This window comes from Dama dama, chromosome 26 (assembly GCF_033118175.1).
Source record: "Dama dama isolate Ldn47 chromosome 26, ASM3311817v1, whole genome shotgun sequence".
Lineage (NCBI taxonomy): Eukaryota > Metazoa > Chordata > Mammalia > Artiodactyla > Cervidae > Dama > Dama dama.
Window position 1 is genome coordinate 47,854,843 of NC_083706.1, and position 23,393 is coordinate 47,878,235.

Genomic DNA, 23,393 nt, shown 5'->3' on the forward strand with positions numbered 1-23,393 from the left:
GCATGAACCTTACGGGCAGCAATACCCAGGCCAAGGCCCTCCCTCAGGACAGCCGTCATATGGAGGACACCAGCCGGGCCTGTACCCACAGCAGACGGTGAGTTGGCGAGCAGTGTGCATCTCTGTGCTTTCTGTTTAAAATTCAGACTCTCACACTTCTGAAGAGTTTTAGGAAGTATAACCAAAATGACATGTAACAATCAGGTTATATTTGCTTATGCTAAGAAGTATTCTTATGATTTTGAAATCAGCAAGTTAGAAGTAGCTCTTGAAAATATGTTATTGGAAGTTAAGGACATTTATCCTTGTAAATAATAAGCCCAAATTCAAGTATATTTTAGACATATGTCTATTCTGTATACTATTATATCAATTGACAATTTAGCACAGAAATTTGACAGTGTATTTTAGAGAATATGTAGGGTGAACAAGCTTAAAATATTATATGCTAATAGTGAAAGTTGATCTGTTTTTAAGAATAAGATATTAATGCCCACATATTTAGACTGTATAGGATAGGTGTGTAGGTGCGTGCTGTTTGCACCATGCTGCAGCTCAGCAGTCGCGAGGTGGGTGAGATAACCTTGCGGCTACCACGAATGACACAGAGGAGCACGTGTCAGACACAGGAATTTGCTGTTGCTAAACAACTCTTCAGGTCTAAGACCTCTTGTAAAATACAAGGCGTTCTAAACATTAATTTGACCAGAGCATGTTTGTATAGTGACTTGTATCATCAAATCAGCTGCCCTTAAACAGTGTTCCGCCATATGGGTGCCTCCATCCTGCGCTCTCATCAGGAGCTTCCCACCCCATCCAGTGGTGGAAGCCCCAGCCTTCGGGGAGGGGAGCTCAGTGAGGCCGTACCAGCCCTGTCCTCAGGTTCTCCTGGAGAAGGAGACCCAGACCTGCTGGAGGCTGGGGCAGGGTTCATCCAACGTCAGGTGTCAGGGGCACAGGGCAGTGTGAGGAGCCAAGCTCTGTGGAGGCTTTTCTGTCAAGTTAGGCCCAAGGAGTCTGTTTAGTCCCGGAGCCCTTCGGGCTGGCCCTCAGAGCACTCTGTCATTTGTGGTGAGGTCTCCGACTGCCTACACAAGCCATCCCCGTGACTGTGATCTCCAAGCCCTGGTTCTGCGCAGCCTGTGTGCTGGTCATCCACGCCCTGCTCTCCCAAATCCACCCGGAGGATACCAGGAGAGGAGGCTGGTTTTTTCACCCACGCCCTGCTCTCCCAAACCTGCCCGGAGAATACCAGGAGAGGAAACTGTTTTTTACCCACGTAAGTTTTGAAGTACATAAAAACAGAGTACGTGCAGTGGTTTGTGTAGTACTGAATATTGCACATAAATTGTTAGTCCGTGGACGTAGGAGCTTCCCATATTCATTTTGAAATGAACATTCCACCAGGTAATAACTATTTTGCCTAATTTAAGCACGTGATTATACCCGTAAAAGCACATCAGTGTGATCTGTCTCTGAATTTTCAGAACTACAAGCGCCATATGGATGGCATGTACGGGCCTCCAGCCAAACGCCACGAGGGAGACATGTACAACATGCAGTATGGCAGCCAGCAGCAGGAGATGTACAACCAGTACGGGAGCTCCTACTCCGGCCCGGACCGGAGGCCCCTGCAGGGACAGTATCCCTACCCCTACAACCGAGAGAGGATGCAGGGCCCGGGGCAGATACAGCCGCACGCCATCCCGCCGCAGATGATGGGCGGCCCGATGCAGTCATCCTCCAGCGAAGGGCCTCAGCAGAGCATGTGGGCAACCCGCAACGATATGCCTTACCCCTACCAGAACAGGCAAGGCCCGGGCGGCCCCGCGCAGGCCCCGCCTTACCCCGGCATGAACCGCACCGATGACATGATGGTCCCTGATCAGAGGATAAACCACGAGAGCCAGTGGCCTTCCCACGTCAGCCAGCGTCAGCCTTACATGTCCTCCTCAGCCTCCATGCAGCCCATCACGCGCCCGCCTCAGTCGTCCTACCAGACGCCACCCTCACTGCCAAACCACATCTCCAGGGCGCCCAGCCCCGCCTCCTTCCAGCGCTCCCTGGAGAGCCGCATGTCTCCCAGCAAGTCCCCCTTCCTCCCCTCCATGAAGATGCAGAAGGTGATGCCCACCGTCCCCACGTCCCAGGTCACTGGGCCGCCCCCCCAACCGCCCCCCATCAGAAGGGAAATCACCTTCCCTCCTGGCTCTGTGGAAGCCTCACAGCCAGTCCTGAAACAAAGGCGGAAGATTACCTCAAAAGATATTGGTAAGCGTTCCCAAGGCTCTGCTCCTGAAATGATTTCCTGTTGTCATCTAGAATTTTAATTTTGGGTTAGATGTAGTTGGATAACCTCAAAGGGATGAAATTCTGTGACTGCAGACTATCAGGATGTGCTTTTGTGCAGGAGCAATAGTTGGAAGGCGCTTCTCTGAATTAAGCTCCAGAGGAGAGGGAGAATTAAAATGGATTTTTTGCATGTGAGTATGACTTCTGTGAGAGGGCAGAGCCCCAGGTGAGAGACAGGGACTCCTTCATGACTGTGGACTGTATTTTGGGCTTAAAGATTTGATCTTAACCAAACACATAATCTTTGCCATGTGTGCTTAAGAGAACAGCTGCAAGGCTGATGGAGCACTAGGGTGGCCTGAGAAAATTTGACAGCAAGCCACTCTATAATTTTGGTAAGGACATACAGACAGTGAGTTCCCCCAGGAACAAAACCAGAAAACTGACTGTACTGCATAGACAGATACATAATGTGTTACATAGAACTTCACACGTGGATAGAATTTAGGTGATCCGTGTAGCAGTGTTGATGGGACCAAGGAACTCTTTCGGGTGAACACTGATGTCATGCGTTCATCCGGGTGGAATCTTCTAAATCCTAATTAGAGATTTGGAAAACCTGGGAGTACACACAGTTTTTCTGCATCATTTTTGAAGTACTTTTAACATAGCTAAGGAAATAATAGAGTTCAGTTTTATCCAAACTTTTCCCCCCAAAAAAATCTCAAAATCACGTGACTCGAAGTTCTTTGCAGTGATTAGAAAATTAAATGTTTTAAATTTTGACCAATGTTTTTAATCACTGGACATTAAGGAAGGGGGTTGGGGGAAGTAAGGAGTTCTACATAGAGGATGTGCTGGAAGCAAGAAAGAAACAGACCCTGGGCACCGTGTTACATATGGTAATATATATGTAAAAATATATGCATGTATTTGTGCATGTGTATAGATATTTAAGTAAACGTGTGTCTGTGTATTAGTCACTCAGTCATGTCTGACTCTTTGTGACCCCATGGACTATAGCCTACCAGGCTCCTCTGTCCATGGGATTTTTCAGGCAAGAATATTGAAGTGAGCTGCCATTTCCTTCTCCAGTTTAAGTAAATAAATACATTTAAATTTGAAAAAAAATTCTTAGTGCATGATATACCAGCCTAGGGAAACTTACGTTCCTGATTTTAAAATTTGCCTTTCTATTACACAAGTATTATGTGCCTCTCTTAGAAAATATGAAAATGAGATGAAATTAAAATAAAGGTGGACACTCCCGCACAGGAGTTGGCATCTGGCCTGGCTGCTGCTGTGGGGAGTTCCAGCTGCTCACACCATGTGCTTCCACCAGTTTCCTGAGACAGCGTCCCTTAAAATTTCAGACACACAATGGGCCTCCCCTCTAGCCCCATCTTGTGACAAATCTTACAGACCTTTCCTCTCATCGTTCTTCTTGGCCTCCATCTCGGGCCAAGCTCCTAAAAAACCAGAACTGTCAAAATGCTAGTACTTGTCAACAGCATGCTCTGTGGTCCAGAGCTCAGACAGAGACGACATGGAGGAATGAAAGCTTTCTATCAGTGAGCATGCTGTTTGGGAATTAAATTTTGCTTATATTCTGCATACTCACCAACCTTCTGAAGATGCTACCTTGACACATTTGTGAATAGAGTCAAAGAAGACAAATACAGAAAGAATCATTCCCACCTCTGTTTAACCTGCAAAGCAGAAAGCTCTTCTGCTTTGCATAGACGTTTCTTAGTCAGTTATCAACCTCCACCTGAAATGACCATGTTTAACTGTCCCTCAGAACCTTTGTTTAAATCAGTATTTAACTTAACATTCTGCTTTTTCTTCTTCTTTTGTTATTTTCTATTCTTTCATGCATAGAGTTAATATTAATCATGTCCTTCTTCTTCCACCCATTTTTAGTTACTCCAGAGGCCTGGCGTGTGATGATGTCCCTTAAGTCAGGTCTTTTGGCTGAAAGTACGTGGGCTTTGGACACTATTAATATTCTTCTGTATGATGACAGCACTGTTGCTACTTTCAATCTCTCCCAGGTAAGCCAGCACCAGTCCAACTGAGAACCAAATTAGAGTAAGAAAATGAAGTCGTGTATAATGCTTAAGCTAATGCCTAAAGCAGTTAGGACTCACCAACTAAAATTTTTTATCATTACAGTTAACCATAAACCAACATCAATCAGTGTATAGTTGTCTGAGAATTTTGTCTGGAACAATAATTTATTTCACTCTTTAGTATAAATACACATGTGTATTTCTCATAAGAAAACAGTGACCTTCTGTGCACATGCATGTGTGTGCGTGGAATAGACAATAGTGGAAAATCAAACTTGTTTAGAATGAGCATTAGCAGGCCAGTGAGAATTAATCCAAATGTAACACAAAGTTACGACTGTAGTCAGTGTTGGATGAGACATCACCATGCAGTAAGTTGCAGTGAGACCTTACCCTGTTTTTCAGGGGGACCTAACATCTTTCTTTTAATTAAAAAAGTATAAAATTAAAAAGAGTGTTTATATTACAGAAAATATATATATAAAGAGAGAAGTAAACAGTTTAATGAACCATCGTTCAACTGTAGTAGTAATGAAGTCATGGTCAAACTTGTTTCTTGAGGTGTTCCCTCCCATTTCTGCCCCCCTCTAGTTTATTTTGAAGCAGTCATTTAAAAGCCTCCTACCTTTAAAAACCCTCCTTTGATCTGTGCTAAGCTTGAAGTAGCTTCTAGTATAATAGCTGGAAGAGAGAAGGAGCTGAGGATTAGGAAAAAGGGCCAAGAGCCAGCTGGACTACAGATTTTTTTAAGAAATATTTAGAAACAAAAATCAGAAAAGGTCATTTTCCCTACTGTGTATGAACAACTCTGCTTTTGTTGAAAGAAGCCAAAACATCTAATTCCCTCCCTTCTGTTGAACTAGGACCAGAATCTTCCACTTCCTTTTTCTTCTCTCCTTTAACTTGTCATTTTAGCCCTGAAAGGCAGTTTTTCAGTTGATACCAAGTATATTAATAAGGTCATAAACATCACATGAAGTCCATTTTAATAAATAAGTATTAGAAGAACATATACTACCTTTGCTAGAGTAGTAAATTTCCATCCTTATGCTAGGTGAGCTGCTATTGAGCAAGTTTTTCATAACCAGCATTGCTTCAGCAATCTTCCATCTTCCCTTGTCCTGGGAAAAAACTAAGCTTTACGTTGGGGGCGAGGTAGGGGAGGGGATGATGTCCAGACCCCCACTTAAAAAACTGTGTCTTTGTACCCTAAAAGCAAGCTCCACCTGGCTGGTACTTGGGTGTCCCCTTACTTCTTTATAATTATTTAAAACCCCCTTGCAGGAAACTTACAGCCAGATAATGAAATATAGTCAATTTCCATAACACCTATCATTAAGAAATCCTTGTTTACTTACTTATCCTTCATCATCCCTAAATGCAGTGGCATTGGTGTTGAGGGAGGGGAATATGTTGGTTCTCTTGACATAAACATCCGCTTAAAGGAAACAAAGCTGGTTCTCAGAGTTGCTTTTGTCTTTCGGCTGGAGTTGGGAATAGCTGAAATATAAAAGTGCATTCTGTGAAACATTCTCATTCATTTATCTCAGGGACTAAATTGATTTGTTTGTAATTTTCTGTGTTTATGAGCTACTACGTTGCTGAAATTATCTTCTCCCCAAAATATATGGAGAATGTAAATTAGAATAAACTATGGCACCTAAGACAAAAATAACCATAAAATCCTAAGAATAATAACCATAAAAATCTAGGCAAGCAGAGTTTCAGATAAATAAGAGAGGAGAACAGACTCACTTTGGGTGAATGAGTCTATAAAATCCACGTTCCCACTCTTCTAGTAAGAATGGTACTGTGTCTAAACCAGAAACAAAGGTAAACAGCAGAGCACTCCCTCTGGGATAGTATCAGAAATGGGAAAGTAACAAGTAAGTTTTCATGTTAATGGTGTACGAAAGTAAACACCAAGTAAGGAAGATAGTGTTGATTATTGAAAAATTCAGGAAGATGGTTCTAACTTGTACATGGATTCTTTTTCTTATGCATGGTTTCTTTTCCTTGGCCTACCAAAAAAAAAACAACATTAAAATGTGAAAATAATCATAGAGATGCATGGCTAGCTAGCAGGATTTTCACCCTCTCAGTCACACCGGAGAGGTTATGACATTGTACCTCTTCTCTTTCTCATCCTCCCCAGTTGTCCGGATTTCTTGAACTTTTAGTAGAGTACTTCAGGAAATGCCTGATTGACATTTTTGGAATTCTTATGGAATATGAAGTGGGAGACCCCAGCCAAAAAGCACTCGATCACAATGCAGCGAAGAGAGACGACAGCCAGTCCTTGGCCGACGATTCTGGGAGAGAGGAAGAAGATGCTGAATGTATTGAGGAGGAGGAAGATGAGGAGGATGAGGAGGAGGAAGACAGCGGGAGGGCGGAGACAGAGGACAGGAGCAGCACTGGGGCCTCCCCTGACGCCACCGCAGATCCAAAGGAGAAGCCCAGGCAAGCCAGTAAATTTGACAAGCTGCCAATCAAGATAGTCAAAAAGAACAACCTGTTTGTCGTCGACCGCTCTGACAAGCTGGGTCGCGTCCAGGAGTTCAGCAGTGGACTTCTGCACTGGCAGCTCGGCGGCGGGGACACCACCGAGCACATCCAGACTCACTTCGAGAGCAAGATGGAGATTCCTCCTCGCAGGCGGCCACCTCCCCCTTTGAGCTCCACAGGCAGAAAGAAAGACCAGGAAGGCAAAGGGGATTCTGACGAGCACCAAGAGAAAAGCATCATCGCAACCATCGATGATGTTCTGTCTGCGCGGCCAGGGGCTCTGCCTGAAGACACAAACCCTGGTACCCAGACCGAAAGCAGCAAGTTTCCCTTCGGAATCCATCAAGCCAAAAGTCACCGCAACATCAAGCTGCTGGAGGACGAGCCGAGGAGCCGGGACGAGGCCCCACTCTGCACCATCGCGCACTGGCAGGACTCGCTGGCCAAGCGCTGCATCTGTGTGTCCAATATTGTCCGGAGCTTGTCTTTTGTGCCTGGGAATGATGCAGAAATGTCCAAACACCCAGGCCTGGTGCTGATCCTGGGGAAGCTGATTCTTCTTCACCACGAGCATCCCGAGAGAAAACGAGCGCCGCAGACCTACGAGAAGGAGGAAGACGAGGACAAAGGGGTGGCCTGCAGCAAAGATGAGTGGTGGTGGGACTGCCTCGAGGTCTTAAGGGATAACACGTTGGTCACCTTGGCCAACATTTCTGGGCAGCTAGACTTGTCTGCTTACACGGAAAGCATCTGCTTGCCAATTTTGGATGGCTTGCTGCACTGGATGGTGTGCCCATCAGCGGAGGCACAAGACCCCTTTCCCACAGTGGGACCCAACTCTGTCCTGTCGCCTCAGAGACTCGTGCTGGAGACGCTCTGTAAACTCAGCATCCAGGACAACAATGTGGACCTGATCTTGGCCACGCCTCCATTTAGTCGTCAGGAGAAATTCTATGCCACGTTAGTTAGGTACGTTGGGGATCGCAAAAACCCAGTCTGTCGAGAAATGTCCATGGCGCTTTTATCGAACCTTGCCCAAGGGGACGCGCTGGCTGCAAGGGCCATAGCTGTGCAGAAGGGAAGCATCGGAAACTTGATAAGCTTCCTAGAGGATGGGGTCACGATGGCCCAGTATCAGCAGAGCCAGCACAACCTCATGCACATGCAGCCCCCGCCCCTAGAGCCCCCTAGCGTGGACATGATGTGCAGGGCAGCCAAAGCTCTGCTGGCCATGGCCAGAGTGGACGAGAACCGCTCCGAGTTCCTTCTGCATGAGGGCCGATTGCTGGATATCTCGATATCAGCCGTTCTGAACTCTCTGGTGGCATCTGTCATCTGCGATGTACTGTTTCAGATCGGGCAGTTATGACATCAGTGAGAAGGCAGCCTGTGTGAGTGAAGACTATAGAGGCTCCCGTGTAACTGGCTGTGTTCTGTTCTTGTTTCTCCAGCGTAGGACGAAGGAAAGAAAATCTTTGCTCCTCTGCCCCATCCACTATTTACCAATTGGGAATTAAAGAGATAATTAATTCGAACAGTTATAAAATTAATATTTGCTGTCTGTGTGTACAAGTACATCCTTTTGGGGTTTTTTTATTTTGTTTTTTTTTTTTTTTTTAACCAAAGTTTCTGTCTAGTGCATTCAGAGGTCACTTTTTGTTTTTCAGATTTTCTTTTTAATGTTCTTTTCCATGTCATATTACATTTTTTTGGGAAGCAAATTGACTTTAAAGAAAAAAGTTAACAGCAAAAGATGCTATAAGATGGGAAATTTTCACCACACTGAGACAAAAAGGCGAAAACTTATCGATTTCCTAGCTGTGTTATTCTTCAAATAATGAAAAAATTGCAACTGTATCCCATCGTCCAAAGCTCTGTGCAATAGAAATTTCTAGAGATGTAGGTATAGGGGCTCACAAAGGTCTGTCAGTCAGCGGTTGAAATAGGAAATGATTCTGGTTTCTCCACAGGAAAATGGTTACATTAGGCTAGGAGCAAAATGGTCATTTTTAAGTTAAGATTGAAAACATACCTGACAACGATCAACGGAAATTGCTTCCTCACCACTACCGTCATGTCTGCTGTCTGTTGTTTGACCTTCCACATGACAGTTCTTCACAATTCCTTTAATCATTTTTTAAATATTTTTTTTTTACTGCCTTTGGGCTGTGATGTATATAGAAGTTGTACATTAAACATACCCTCATTTTTTTTCTTTTTTCTTTTCTTTTTTTTTTTTTTTTTTTTTTTTAGTAAAAAGTTTTTAGTTTCTTTTTCATGATGTGGTAACTACGAAGTGATGGTAGATTTAAATAATTTTTTATTTTTATTTTATATATTTTTTCATTAGGGCCATATCTCCAAAAAAAAGAAAAAATACAAAAAACAAAAACAAACGAAAAAAAAACAAAAAAAAACAAAAAAAAGAGGGTAATGTACAAGTTTCTGTATGTATAAAGTCATGCTCTATTTCGGGAGAGCAGCTGATCACAATTTGCTTCATGAATCAAGGTGTGGAAATGGTTGCATATGGATTGATTTACACAATGGTTACTAGTACAGACAAAAAAAAAATACAACTAAAAGGAAGAAACACAACTTCAAAATTTTTTCAGTGACGAGAATCCACATTTGTATTTCAAGATAATGTAGTTAAAAAAAAAAACAAAAAAACTTGATGTAAATTCCTCCTTTTCCTCTGGCTTAATGAATATCATTTATTCAGTATAAAATCTTTATATGTTCCACATGTTAAGAATAAATGTACATTAAATCTTGTTAAGCACTGTGATGGGTGTTCTTGAATACTGTTCTAGTTTCCTTAAAATGGTTTCATAGTAACCAAGTAACAAGAAAAAGGGGGGAAACAACCGTGTACTAACATAGCCCCTCGTTATGAAACCCTGAGGTCGGGATGGGCCTTTAAGGGTTACCTACTTTAGAGTGGGGAGCAAGAGTTTGATTTTCTCAAAGGATTTAAATAACTGGCCTTTGTTTGAAGCAGTCAACTCTGACAACATGGCGGTATGAGAATTTTCAGTGTCTGGGGGCGGTGGCTGCCAGCCCGTGAGGTGAGATCACTGGCCTGACAGTGTAACACCCTGCCTTTTTCTAACCCCATCCTAATTTCGATCAGAGTTCAATCTATTCCGTGTTTTTCCTGTGTGCCTCAAAGTTATTTTGCATTTAGTTTACTCCACCTTGTATAATATTTATATTGTGCAATGTTAAAAACAATATGTTATATTGTATGTGGTGTACATAGTGCAAAGTGATTATTTCTATTTCAGGGTATATTAATATTCTCATATTCCTTCCTATCCTGGTGCACAGTAGCTTTTGATTACTAGTCACTTCTAGTTTAAACTTAATTTCTTCCTGGGTCATTGACTGTTCTTGTGTAACAATCGATTTCTTTGAAACTGCTGCAGAGTTAAACCGTTAGCGGACACCCTTCTGACTCTACCTCTTCACACCACCCTGCCAATCTCAGCAGACTCAAAACTTCCAAGTTTATTCTCCAGACCTGTTGTCTGGGTGCCCATTATTCACAGTAATACATGGAAGAGTTAGACGAGAGCGCTCGGTTACAATGAGAGGGTGGAATGGGACTCTCGTGTCACAAGAAAAGGTTTTTTTCCTGCAAGCATTCTCATCATCTGTCAACTCCCACATTAGTGAGTCTTCTTATATAATAATGCAGCCAAATTTATGTTGAATTTAAAACCCATTTATACTTTAAATTTATCTGCTTGCTAAGAACAGATTCTAGTGCTCCAAGCTTCAAATTTGGAGATTTGTAAGAGGGAATTCAATATTATTCTAATTCCTCTCTTACAGAGTATGAATAAAAGGTGTATACAAACTTTGAAGTTTGTCAATCAAAAGAGTGAAATATTACAAGAGACTGTTGTTGTCATGGTTTGAGTTGTAATCAATATCTAGAGTCTGACCACTGAGCAACAAGATTTTACATACTGATAACGCGATGTAATCTCTAGAATAATCCAGGAAGATTTTAGCATCCTTTCTACATTCTCACCCCAGAATGAAGACTACAGAAGCCCATGAAGAACTTACAGCCTGCCTGACATCATCTTGCCTACAAACTGAGTTATTGCTTTGTCCTAAAAATTAGTTGTTTTTTTTCCTATGAGGCTTTTCAGAAATTTACAGGATGCCCATACTTTAAATGTGTACAAAAAAAAAAAAGATTAAAATAAAGGTGCAAAGAAAGTTTAGTATTTTGGAATGGTGCTATAAAGTTGAATGTGTTGGTATTTGAATTTTTTAATGTCACAGAGGATATTACTGGGTGGCATGTGTGCGGAAATAATTACTCAAATGTTTTTATTTAAGATCAAGAATGATATATAATCAGTTTTTGTTGGTGAATGTGGCTTATTCAAAAACTAGTTAGGTGGTTTTTTAAAAATTATAATAATGATTTTTTAAAGGGGTTATGAACAGTTTGATGATGCAGAATGTAAGCTATTAACTACCTCTTTTACGAAAAGAAGATGGCTTTCGCCCTGAAATCATTCATTTACCAACTGTTGGAAATACTTCATTTTTTATCAAACACCATGTACAAATTCCCATTATCTGTTCACCTTCAAGGAAGCAAAGTATTATAAATGAGCCAAAGTGACCAATCAAATAGTCCATTTTCTTCTCGCTGAGTTTTGTTTCACTTTCTTACCTGGGACACCGAGTGTAGCTGCCTGATCGGTCTGCGCTCTGCCACCCCCATCATCTCCCTCAAAGACCCTCAGAGTCAAACGAGCTTTTAAAACTGCCAGTACATATTTTCGGGGATAGTAAATAACCTGCTAAGATGTCACACTATTCATTAATTCAGCAGAAATGCATTGAGCACGTGCTGTGTGCCAAGTTCTCTTCAGGTGCTGAAGGGTCATTCATGAGCAAAGACCCTGATTCAGTTCTGTTCCAGTCATTCTTGTCAGATAATTACAGAAATAAACTCATCTTCCAAATCCAGTGTTTATGCCTTGAGAACACTGAGTATGTATTTTTTGTTGACTAAGAGATGAAGTGAGGCTCTAGCTGTGGGAACCAGGGTCTGGTGAGAAGGGGTCTGGACTGAAAGAGCTCAGCCACGTCACCGTGCGGCCTGACCCACACGCGTGTGAGTCTAGAACATGCGCTGGGCAGCTGGCCTGCAGTCTCCAGCTCTTCAGTGTGACTGACCCAGTGCCCCTCCCGCTCCTTTGCACACGAGGGTGCCTGTGCGTTCCCAAGTGCAGGGGGAAGACCCAGAGTGGTAGCCTGGCACCCAGTGATCCCAGCTTACGCGATCAGCCCTTGGAAGTTCAGGAATGGACTGAAGCTATACAAGGAGACTTTATTTAGGGCTTTTTTGTTCTTAAGTCCCACAGACCACCACATGTACCCATGCCCATCTCCAGTCATGCTTCTATCTGCGGATTTGCAGTCCTTCTTTTGTTTTATGATGATCCAAGTCATGCAATCCCCTCAAATGCCAAAGTCAAGTTAATTTACTTCAGGGTTTAAATATATGAAACCCCGAGGGGAAGTTGGGGGAAGACCATCTAATGTGTCCCTAAGTACGAGACTCTTCTTTCTTCCTGAATCTGATTTCAAGGACTTAAAAGTTTTACCCCAGCTTTTTCTAAAGTATATTCTAAGGGACAGAAGTGATCTCAAAACAAAACCTGCTCCTTACATATTCTCCTCTTGGGCATCTATAATCCACAGTATCACTTTTAAAAGTCTGAGAAATCCTACAAAAAAAGAAACCTGTTTATCCCAAGCATTTCCTGACTTAATCAACCTTGGAAGTTTTTTAAAATCCATATAAACATGCTGCCAAAGCTTGGGGAAATAATGGCATTAGCTGAGGATCGTGCCTAACTTCTAAACACCCCTGTGTCTTGCTTATCCCCAGTCTATTCTTATTTCTTCCACTGAAATTGAAATGTCCTTGAAGGAGATGTTATGGAATCTTCTCTTGCTGTCTCCACAACCTTCAGTGAGCAAGCTGCTTAAATTCTTTGAACCTCAATTTGTCACCTGTAATTCAGTGTAACACCTACCTGAGGATTGGTGAGGATTAAATTAGATAACTGTATAAAGGTCTTATAACCTAAGTGATCATTGTGTATTAATTGCATACACTTTTCCTTTGGTGAGTGCCCTAAAGTGTACTTCACATAATTTAAAAATATGGTCTAAGAGAGCATCTTCCCATTTTCATAGTCACATAGTTGGTGTGACTTTTATTGTTTGGGGGTTTCTTGTAAAAGCCATAAAGACTCGTCTATTGATTGGCTGTTTAGTGCCAAGGGTGATGGCATAACTTCTCTACTGAGTGTTCGTTTTAGCTGTTGAACATCCAGAGGTGGTAGGAGTCCTCGCCTTTCATTCTGCAGACCTGGGGCGAGACGCGTATATCTCTGGAGCACAGTGCAGTCGTGCAGTAAACTTGCCCTGTCCTGTCCTTCTGGGGGCGGGGGGGGAAGTGGCTTATAACATTTAACATTTCAGGGGTCAAATAGCACAGGGGGCTGATCACAGTGTTTTCTTTGCTATTGCTTTCATCTGATGCACACAGCAGAGAGCTTCCCTGGAGAAAAAGGACTGCAGTCTTCACACTTAGCTGGAGATGGGCCATACTTCTGTGGGCTATAGAAGTGGAATTCAGGATGTTCTTTATTTCCGTGTAAGCTTAAGGTCAGGTGAATAAATAAAGCCTGCACTTTGATCTTCTGCGGAAATTTGGTATTTAGCTGGGCCTGGATCTGTACATTGGACAAACTAGATTTTCCAAAAGACTGACAGAACCTAAACTTGGATTCAGCCCCTTAAAGATATCCTTGCCCAAACAAAAGCAATTCCTCCAGGCCAGAACCAGCAGTGGGTATAACACTGCTTTCTGGTAAGTGGTGATTACTTCATGTTTGGATGTTTTTTTACACTTGAGTTTCACAGCTATTAGTTGTTCTTTATAGAAGCCTTAGTATAGAACATTATAACATTCGTTCTCCAAAAATAGAATCATCGGCTGACACGCAAAGTAGTTGGAAACAAACTGAGACCACCCCTTTCCAAGAATGTGTGTTTGTCTTAGAAATGTCTTCAGCTTTATGCAAAATCTAGAGAAGAAGGGGACTTTTAAAGCAGAAGCCATGAAGGATATTAGCCACAGACTGAAGGAGGGAGAGGGTGCACGGTGGGAGTGTCTTGCAAAGTCTCAGGACAAGACATAATGTCATTTGCTCACTTAGCATCTGTGCCTCTGTTAAAGGGAACACAGTCCAAACTAAACCAAAATCAGGAAAGTCTGGGCAATGCTCTGTCCTTGTACGACAGGTCCTTACAACAGTCTCACTTTACTATTGTCATCTTCACAGTCCTCAAGAGCTTCATCTGCATGTTTTGTGTTGAGATACAAATAAAATTATCACCCACTCAGTGTTATAAGCAGCCCAAGTTACAGGTCTCAGCCCCCCACACCTTCCTGGGGTCTCCCTTCTACATCCAAAGGTTGTGTGAATGCCTGTGAGAAAATCATTATTACATCCCTACTGGACACAAGATGCTCCAGATGCCCAAGCCAGGTTTTCAAATACATCCTAAGACTTGGAATGGAAAGTAAATTTTCTAAAAATGTATTGATGGGCCCATGGGCTTTCATAGATGATACTTAATAAGAAATTAGGATTAAACTAAACCCCAGGTAGCCTTTAAATTGAAATCATCTAGGGAATGGGCCTGTCCAGAAGGAATTGGCAAGTCTTAGCTTGACTTGGGGGCTGTTGGGGTTTTCCACCAATTAACAACTTTTTTGGTGCCCCAGCCAAATAACATTGAGAGTTTTAATTCTGTAATATTTTTTTCTTTCCTGTTTCACTTTTCAGTCACCCACTGTGACCCAAAAGAGGGATAAAAAGGGACACGTGAGGAGGACACCAGTTGCTTATATTTAGATCATTGCTTTAAAAATGCTGGTCTAATATGAGCAATTATTTGTTCCCATTGGGAGGAAAAATGACATGACATCTTCTGCACATTTAGGATGAATACACTTTTAGCTTGATAAAAAATTTCCCCATAAGTGCAATGCTTGTTTTGTTGGTTCAGTGTATTTTTCACCAAATGGTGTGAACATATGGCCCGTACTTCTCTTGGCCATAAGATCTGAAGGGAGAAGACTTCTGATGGCGAAGAGCCATGGTGATTTATCGAGATGAGTTTCAATTCCAAAGGGGAGCCTGGAGTGAAGGCCTCTCTCAGCCAACTCTTGACATGCAATCCCCTCTCCCCACATTTATGTCTAATGTCTGCTTCCGTGGGTAATAGATTGGAATGCATCTGGAAAAAGAAGGCTTTTGCTAATTAGTGGAATTTCATCTTGGTGGACCTTGTTTTCAGAAATTAAACTCGTATTAGTTTGTGGGCTCAGAGTGCTGGGCAATCACGTCCCGATGCAAACCGCTATCTCCCACCCAGAATCGTCTGTAAGGGCCAATGTTAAATGGTGAGATTCCTCAGTGCCTGGAAATCATGTTTCACTTCTCACACTCACTTAGGGAACTGAACTTGGGTTTTTGGAGAACACTCTCCTCAAAGCCTCCCACCTGCCTGCCTTCATGGAGGTGGAGATGAGAACTGCTCTCAAAAACACACAGGAAAGGGTGTTTTGGTGGCATTTCCCATGGCTCCCACCATCCCCAGGAGAGGCCTGCCAGCGAGCCCCCCTGCCCTCTGGCCCTCCTCACTCCAGGACAGAGGGCTTTTGACCCTTCCACCCTTTAAGGGCACGGAGGTGGGCATGACCCAGCCCCAGTACCTGCCACGGGGGAGCCAGCCAGTCACATAAGGCCTCAGCCCGGCAGGGTCTTCTCAGAGCGCAGCGTTGCTTGTGTGCCCACCACCCAGTCGGGATTCGCCTGCTTCCGTGCCTCTGCCAATCCCTTCAGCGTAACGTGGGGCAGAGCCTGACCCTGCCGTCTTGCATGCATGTCGTATAGTCGCTCGCTCACGTCCCTCCCTGTGTGCCCCCATGGATTGCAGCCCGCCAGGCTCCTGTGTCCATGGGATTTCCCAGGCAAGAATACTGGAGTGGGTGGCCAGGTCCTTCTCCAGGGGATCTTCTCAACCTGTGGATCAAACCCATGTCTCCCACATTGGCAGGCGGCTTCTTAACCACGAGCCACCAGGGAAGCCCCTTGCATACCGGAGGCATTTATTAATCATAGCACTTTCTCGTCCCATCACATGCCTAAAGGGGGCCACAAGTCAGCAAGTAAGAACCATTCAGCGTCACGTGTGTTGCATTCGTAAGCAGAGGATACAGGGGAGGAACCCAGCTCTCTTGGCGGGAGCAACCGAGAAGGCTTCCTCTAGGAGGCTGCCTGACTAGGGCTAAGAAAAGGACAAAGTGTTCTTTCCCAGGTAAATGGCTCGACATATCATAAAGTTAGGAAAGATGCCTGGGCATTCTGGGATCTAAAAGAAATCCAAAATGGTTCAGTGGCAGGTTTTGAAGAGATATGAAGGGGGAGGGGGTGGGGGTGCCAAGGATGAGACTACAGAGGTGAGTACAGGACCTCGAGAGCCCTGCGTCCCCCCAAGAAAGCTGGGTATGAAGGACTTAGTGAAATCAGAGCTCAGCTGTTTGCAGTATTCCAGCAAGCAGTGCTGAGTGAGGGCTGGTGAGAGCAGCTACAGGAAACGAATGCAGAGGCTTCTTGACCCTGTGGTGCTTACAGAATGTCCCGGGGTAGCTAGTTGTCAGTGGGCAGGTGCACACAGAATCCAGCGCCTACCTAGAGGCTGGGATGAAGATCTGGGTGTCCTGTGCATAGAGGGGGGGCGGCGTGGATCCCTGTGGAGTGTGCTGCCTGGGGAGACATGAGGGCCGGGCTCGGGACTCAGAAGGAGAACACTGAAGGGAGAAGCTGGGGAGGAAGAGAAGCTGGGGGTGGGGGGGAGAGGACAAGCTGGGGGCGGGGAGGAGAAGCTGGGGGGGAAGAGGAGAAGCTGGGGGGGAGGAGAAGCTGGGGGGGAGAGGAGAAGCTGGGGAGGAAGAGGAGAAGCTGGGGGGGGAGGAGAAGCTGGGGGGGAGGAGAAGCTGGGGAGGAAGAGGAGAACCTGGGGGGGAGAGGAGAAGCTGGTGTGGTAGAGGAGAAGCTGGGGGGGAGGAGAAGCTGGGGAGGAAGAGGAGAAGCTGGGGAGGAAGAGGAGAAGCTGGGGGGGGAGAGGAGAAGCTGGGGGGGGAGGAGAAGCTGGGGAGGAAGAGGAGAAGCTGGGGGGGAGGAGAAGCTGGGGGGGGAGAAGCTGGCGCGGGGGGGAGGAGAAGCTGGGGGCGGGGTGAGGAGGAGACGCTGTGGGGGTGCGGGGCGGTGGGAGGAGAACCCGGGAGGAGCAGGACCCCGAGGCGGAGGACACGGGGAGGGGCGCCATGCTAGCCGAGGGCGGTGCGGGCCGCGCGTCAGGGCAGATGCTGCGTCCAGGCTCCGGCGACGGGGCGGTCGTTTCCCCGCCGGCCTGGGCGCGTCCTGCCCCACTCCCGACCCCACAAGAGAGCCCCCGGAGCCGGGTCGAGCCCCCTTTAAGACGCTCCTCGGAAGCTTCGAGAGGCGCAGCTTGCGGCCGTCGGCGACGCGGGGAGTCCTGCCTGACACGCAGCCCTGCCTCTTCCGAGCAGGCAACGGTAATTCTAGTCGCTTCTCGTAAACGGTGGGACCAAGGAGACGAACTGGCCGATAAGCCGTGTCCTCCAGCCGCCCCGGCGTCCGCGTCCCGGGGCGGGGAGGCCCGCCTGCCCCGCAGGGTGGAGGCCAGCGGCCCGGCGGCGGGGAAACCCGACCCTGCCGGCCCGGCGTCGGTCTCGAGGCGGAGGACGGCCCTGGAAGCCGGGGTACCGGAGACCCTGCGCCGCCAGCCTCCGGGCCGCGGGGTCCGCAGGCACCTCGGGCGGCCCCGACCACGGCCGGGATCCGAGGCGCGCGGAGCGGCGCCGCGCTCGTGCCGGCCAGCGTCCCTGCCGGCCCGGCCCTCTCCAGGCGCCGCCCCGGGCCCCGGCGCCTCCCGGCCACCCTGCGAAGCCGCGGGGAGGGCCCCAGGGGAGCGCCGAGGCCCGCGGCCCCGTTTCCCACCGCGGGAGGGCGCTGGAGCGCGGCCCGGCGGCCCCGGGGCCAGGGACAGCCGCGCGCTGCCCGCCGGCTCGCCCGCCTCCGCTTGGAGGACGGCGGCTCCCGACGGCAGGGGCCGGGGCCGCGCGCCCCTCCACCTGCGGGGCCGCCCTTCTCTCTCCCCTCCGTCTGCTTCCGGCCCGCGAGAGCCTCCCCCTTCCCCGGGCGGCCTCCTCCCGCGTCTGACCTCCTCCCCCGCGTGGCTTCCTCCCCCGCGTGGCCTCAGAACACCGCTGCCCCTGCCCGTCCCTGACCGCGTGGACGCCGCCAGGCCCACCTTCCCTTGCTGCTCCGCCAGGCTCTGAGCCGCTCCTGTGCTGAATGCTCCGTCGTAAATCTCAGTCACTCCTTCCCTCTGGGTTATTTTGTTCTTTATTTTTCTTATAATTTCTTTATAAGAAATTGTTCTTTATATTCCTCATTGGAATATGTATCTTCATTTCTGTTTGATTTTGTAAAACATTCAGGTTATCCATTTTCTTGGAACAGGCCCTCAGCCCTGGTGGCTGCGTGATCAGGATTCTTCCTTTTCCTCCCTCACTTGTGGATGTTGTTGTTTTTTTTTTTTTTTCGGGGAGAGGGGAGCCTCCTTTACTCAACCCTCTCCCCTTCTTCCCTTTGCTAATGATCTCTAATGATTTCTATATCTGAGCATTTTTCTTCTATTATTTCTTCTTCTCTGCTCCTTTATTTCCTTTTGGAAGCCCTGTTATGCAAATCTTCCCCAATAGATACTCTGTGATCTTCCTCTTTTTATCTTTCTTGTTCTTTACTCTTTTCACACCTACATCTTCTTCTAAACCCTCAGAGAATTTCTCCAGGTAATTAGTTTGCAGTGCAGTGTTAGTGGCTCTGCCATGTCCAACTCTTTGCGATCCCATGGACTTGCCGGTCAGCCTCCTTTGTCCACGGAGTTCTCCAGGCAAGAATACAGAAGTGGGTTGCCATTCCCTTCTCCATGGGATCTTCCTGACCCAGGGATGGAACCTAGGTCTCCTGCATTGCAGGCAGATTCTTTGCCATCTGAGCCACCAGGGAAGCTGGCTTTCTGCAACATCCAATACACAGTTCACTGCTCTTGCGGACCTCAGAAACAATGCGTAGTTAGTGTTTTACTTCTAGAAACAATATTTTAAACATTTGAGATGGTTCTCTTTTCATCGATGCAATTTCGTCCCCGGTCTCTTTGAGAATATAAAGTTTTCTTCTTTCTTGGAGAAAATCAATTTCACAGGAAAATACTTGTTCACGTAAGCTCCCTTATTGTAGGTTTCTGAATCTTTTTGCATGTTCAACTGTTTTTCTCCATAGTTTATTGGATTTGAGATGGGTTTTGCTGGAAACTATGTTAAAAGACTTCAGTCCCACACAAAGGAGTAAAGAGGAAACTTTATGTTTTCTGTTTCTGTATTTTAATTTTGTTTCGCTGGAGGCTCTCTGAGCCATAGACGAGAGAGTTGATGTTACACTGGAAAGGACAGAGCAACAAAAGTCCGCTGTGTCCTGAGTGTGGTGCTTCGGTGGCTTCCGGAGGCCGTCCGTGGACATTTGCTCTTTTTAAAAATTGTATTTATTTAATTTTGGCTCTGCTGGGTCTCTGTTGCTGCCTGGGCTTTTCTCTAGTTGCGGCGAGTGGGGGCTGCTCTCAAGTTGTGATGCCCGGGCTTCTGCTTCTGTTGCGGAGCACGGGCTCTGGGGCACGTGCGCTTCAGTAGTTGTGACGCTCGGGCTTAGCTGTCCCTCGTCATGTGGGATCTGCCCGGACCAGGGATTGAACTCGGGTCCCCTGCATTGGCAGGCGGAGTCTTAACCAAGAGCCCACCAAGGAAGTCCTGTCGTGGGCTTGTTCTGCCCACCCGACACTGGGGTGGGTGGGTGGGGTGCCGGGGTCACAAGAAATAGGAAGGGAGCTCCGTGGAGGTGGCTGGGCAGTGTTGTGTGTGTGTGTCTGTGTGTGTTGCTTACAGGCCTTCTCTAACTGCTGCTGCCAGCTCCATGAGAGGCCCTCATGGAAATACCCCGTTTTACTCATCACAGTGTCCTTTGCAGGTCAGGCCTGGGGATGGAGGCCAAGTTGGGGCTCTCTGCCAACGTCTCCTAGGTCTTTCCCAACCCCGCACAGGGCTGGGAAGCCAGAGGTTCTACTCCAGCAGCCTGGGGTGGAAAATTATGTCCCAGCTCTTAAGTTTCCCTTTTGGAATTTGGGGGAGCTTCCTTCTGTGATCTGACATGGCTAGGTTTTCATTATGAAAACATTGTATCCCGTATCTTTTTAAATGACTTGTTATTTTTAAATAACTAGAGACTTACAGGAAGTTACACAAATAACACAGAGGTCCACAGGTGTCCCCTGCACTGGCGTCTCCAGTGGTGACGTCTTAGCTAACTGTGTTCAGTGTCAAACCAGGCCCCTGACCTCGCTGCAGTGTGTGTGTCCACGCCGTACTTCTGAATATTCAAAGGGAATAGAAATGGCCGTTTCCTCCCTCCAGGTCCCTCCCTCTCAGCCCCAGGGCCCTCGGTCCCTGCCGGTGCCGAACCTCCACCCCTCCGGGGGCGCGAGGAGGCCTCCTGGGTTTCTGGGTGACGAGCTCGTCAGCGGAGCCGGCTCCCTGTGCTCGGGACTCTTGGCCTCCATGTCACACACGCCCACCCTCCAGGACCAGGGGTCCTGGGGCCAGGGTCCGGGGCCAGGGCTCCAGCGCCCTCACGGTGCTCCCCCCGTGGTCCTCCCTCACAAATAACCTCGGGCCCTTCAAGGGCTTTAGTAACAGGAAACCGGGAGGGGCTGGGTCCTGGCCTTCCTCCGGGTCCCGCAGGCCTCTCCAGAGCCCCGGGTTCCCCTGCCTCATCCTCCCCTCGTCGGACACCGTATCCCGAGGTACCGCGTTGGCACCTGTCCCCAGGCCTGAGCCCCAGGGGTGGAGCTGGGAGTCATCCCACATAGGGTCTGGTCCCTGGGGGATCAGCGGTACCTCGGAGGAAGCGGGAAGGTCCTGCAGGGAAATATTGCACAAGAGAAGGGGGAGACCCCTGCTCCTAGCTGTGTGCTTTCTCATGAGCTTATTGTTCATTTATTGAGCTTACTGCTACAGAGGGGAAAAAGCAACGTTCCCTCTTTTTTCAAAGGAGTCACATGGCCATTGGTGAGCTGGGCTTTTCCCTGGCTTCCCCCAAAACAGAGACCCTTCCCTCCAGCTCCCGGAAGTGAGCAGGGTCTGCCTTCTGGGAGAGGACCGGCCTCTGGGCCCGGCTCTGCTCAGAGGAGGGCGGGGGCTATCGGGGAGGACGGTGAGGGCGATGCTGACGCAGTGAGGCATCTTTCCAGAGGGCCGGTCTGGAGTGACCGCAGGCGATGAACGGCCTCGGGCCTCCCAAGGAGGCCCCTGTGAACAGCCCTCTGACTGCGGAGGGCGGTGACGGCGCAGCTCCATGTGGTAAACAGAGTCTCCCCAGCGTCCGTGGTTCCTAAGTCTGCAGTGACGCGAAGAACCAAACATGCTAACGATACCAACGGCAGGAAAACCTGGAGAACGACCCCAGAATGAGGTCTGCCCCAGCCCCGGAGAGCGTAGCGCTGGGACACCCCAAGCCCTTGGGTCCTCTGCCCTGGGCGGCCCCCCTCCAGCCAGCAGTGCTTCCAGCAGCCCTGGGGGGGAGCTGTGGCCCACCGGGGCCGTTGCTTGCCAATGGCAGAAACCACTCATTGAAGCAGAAATGGAATAGTAGAAGGATATCAAGTGGCTCATAGAATCCACAGAATGACAACCAGGCTCAGCAGAAGGGCGGGGACCCCAGGAGGGCGGCAGCTGAGGACGCGCCAGCCACGCGCGGGGGCCAGGCCCCACCCAGAGACCTTCGTGCCAAGGCTTCGGCGGTCAGGGGACCCTGGCAGGGGACAGGCGGCAGCGTGGCAGTGGGCTGTGAACGCCGTGCGCCCCTCCGTGTGGCCCGCCTCAGACATCCTCTGACTTCCTGACACCCCGTGGCTGTCCTGTCCACGGGGCTCACGTGGTCAGCAGGATGGTGGATGGTGCGAGGACACAGTGTGCAAGGAATTCTTCCTCCGTGGATGCTCCAGACAGCTCCTCGGGCCGGCAAGGCTTCTAAAGGCGCTGGTGCTTCCCTGGGAGGGTGGCGTGGCTTGTAATGGGGGCTCGGGGTGCTCCTTGGATGGGGCTCAGGACTCAAGGTGGGTACAGAGTGCATGAAAGTGAAAGTGTTAGTCACTCAATCGTATCCAACTCTTTGCCATCCCATGGACTGTAGCCCGCCAGGCTCCTCTGTCCATGGGGTTCTCCAGGCAAGAATACTGGAGTGGGTTGCCATGCCCTTCTCCAGGGGATCTTCCCACCCCAGGGATTGAACCCGGGTCTCCTGCATTGTGGGGCCGATTCTTTATCATCTGAGCCACCAGGGAAGCAGAGAGTGCATTGATGACAGAAAAAAACGGGGTCCCCTAGTAAGGGGGGAAAACAAGTGATTTGGGAAAGACCGGGGGTGGGAGTAAGTCCTAAAGAGTAGAACTCGGACAGCAGGTGAAGACGTGGTCTGAAGAACATGTAGGACCGGCAGGTATGGGGGCGTCCTGGGGCCGAGGATGCTGACTGTGAAGCAAACAGGCAGTCGTTAGAGCCCGGTGCCCACTGGTCTCTCGAGTTCCCTGCAACTTTGCGGGCGGCAGTCGTCGGCCCCCGCTGTTACCCCTCGGAGCAAGCTGGTCCTCCAGAGGTCCTCCCCTGCCCGCATACTGAGGAAGCGAGAAGCTACGATCTTCAGAGGGCCTCTAAGACTCATCGAAGCACTTAGAACTTTCCTGAATGGCCTGGAGAGGTCCAGTCCGGAGAGGAGGAGGACAGAGGAGGTGCTGAGGCTGTGGGCTGCGGGGGTTGTGAGGTTACCTGCTAACTATGGCTTCTCATTAGGAGTAGCTTTGGGGTCAGGGGCCGGGTCAAGGCTGTCCTTCTTGGCCCCTGGCACCCACGTGGTGGCTCCCAGCCCTGCACCCAGGCGTTCAGCCTGTAGGCAGACCCTGTAAAACAAGATGATACTGCTGAAGGCCAAGGGTAACCTGCAGGCCTCAGTTGGCACAACACTTCCTCACTTCCTGTAGCCTCCCCGCCATAATCCGACCTTCCTCAGGTGCCCTTTTCTTAAGAGGTTAACAAACGCATCCTTTGTAGAAATTTGAAAAGCATGGGACCATAGAGATAAAATTTTGGAACAAAAATTACCTGTAACTCTGGCACTCAGAAATATTCACTTGAAAAAAGTGTTCAATTTTATAAGCAAATTTTAAAATTTATTATATCATGAGCCTTTTCATGTCATTAATTTTTCT

The 23,393-nt window shown here is 47.9% G+C and overlaps 1 protein-coding gene across 1 annotated transcript in view; it reads left to right on the top strand.

Moving 5' to 3' along the window:
• Positions 1 to 11,113, top strand: part of ARID1B (AT-rich interaction domain 1B) — a 416,979-nt gene extending 405,866 nt beyond the window's left edge. The window contains exons 22-25 of the mRNA XM_061130238.1: positions 1 to 97; positions 1,488 to 2,271; positions 4,216 to 4,346; positions 6,520 to 11,113. Of these exons, the coding sequence (XP_060986221.1) occupies positions 1 to 97; positions 1,488 to 2,271; positions 4,216 to 4,346; positions 6,520 to 8,241 (2,734 nt within the window). The 3' untranslated portion in view covers positions 8,242 to 11,113. The remainder of the gene's footprint in view (positions 98 to 1,487; positions 2,272 to 4,215; positions 4,347 to 6,519) is intronic.
• Positions 11,114 to 23,393: the final 12,280 nt, after the last annotated feature.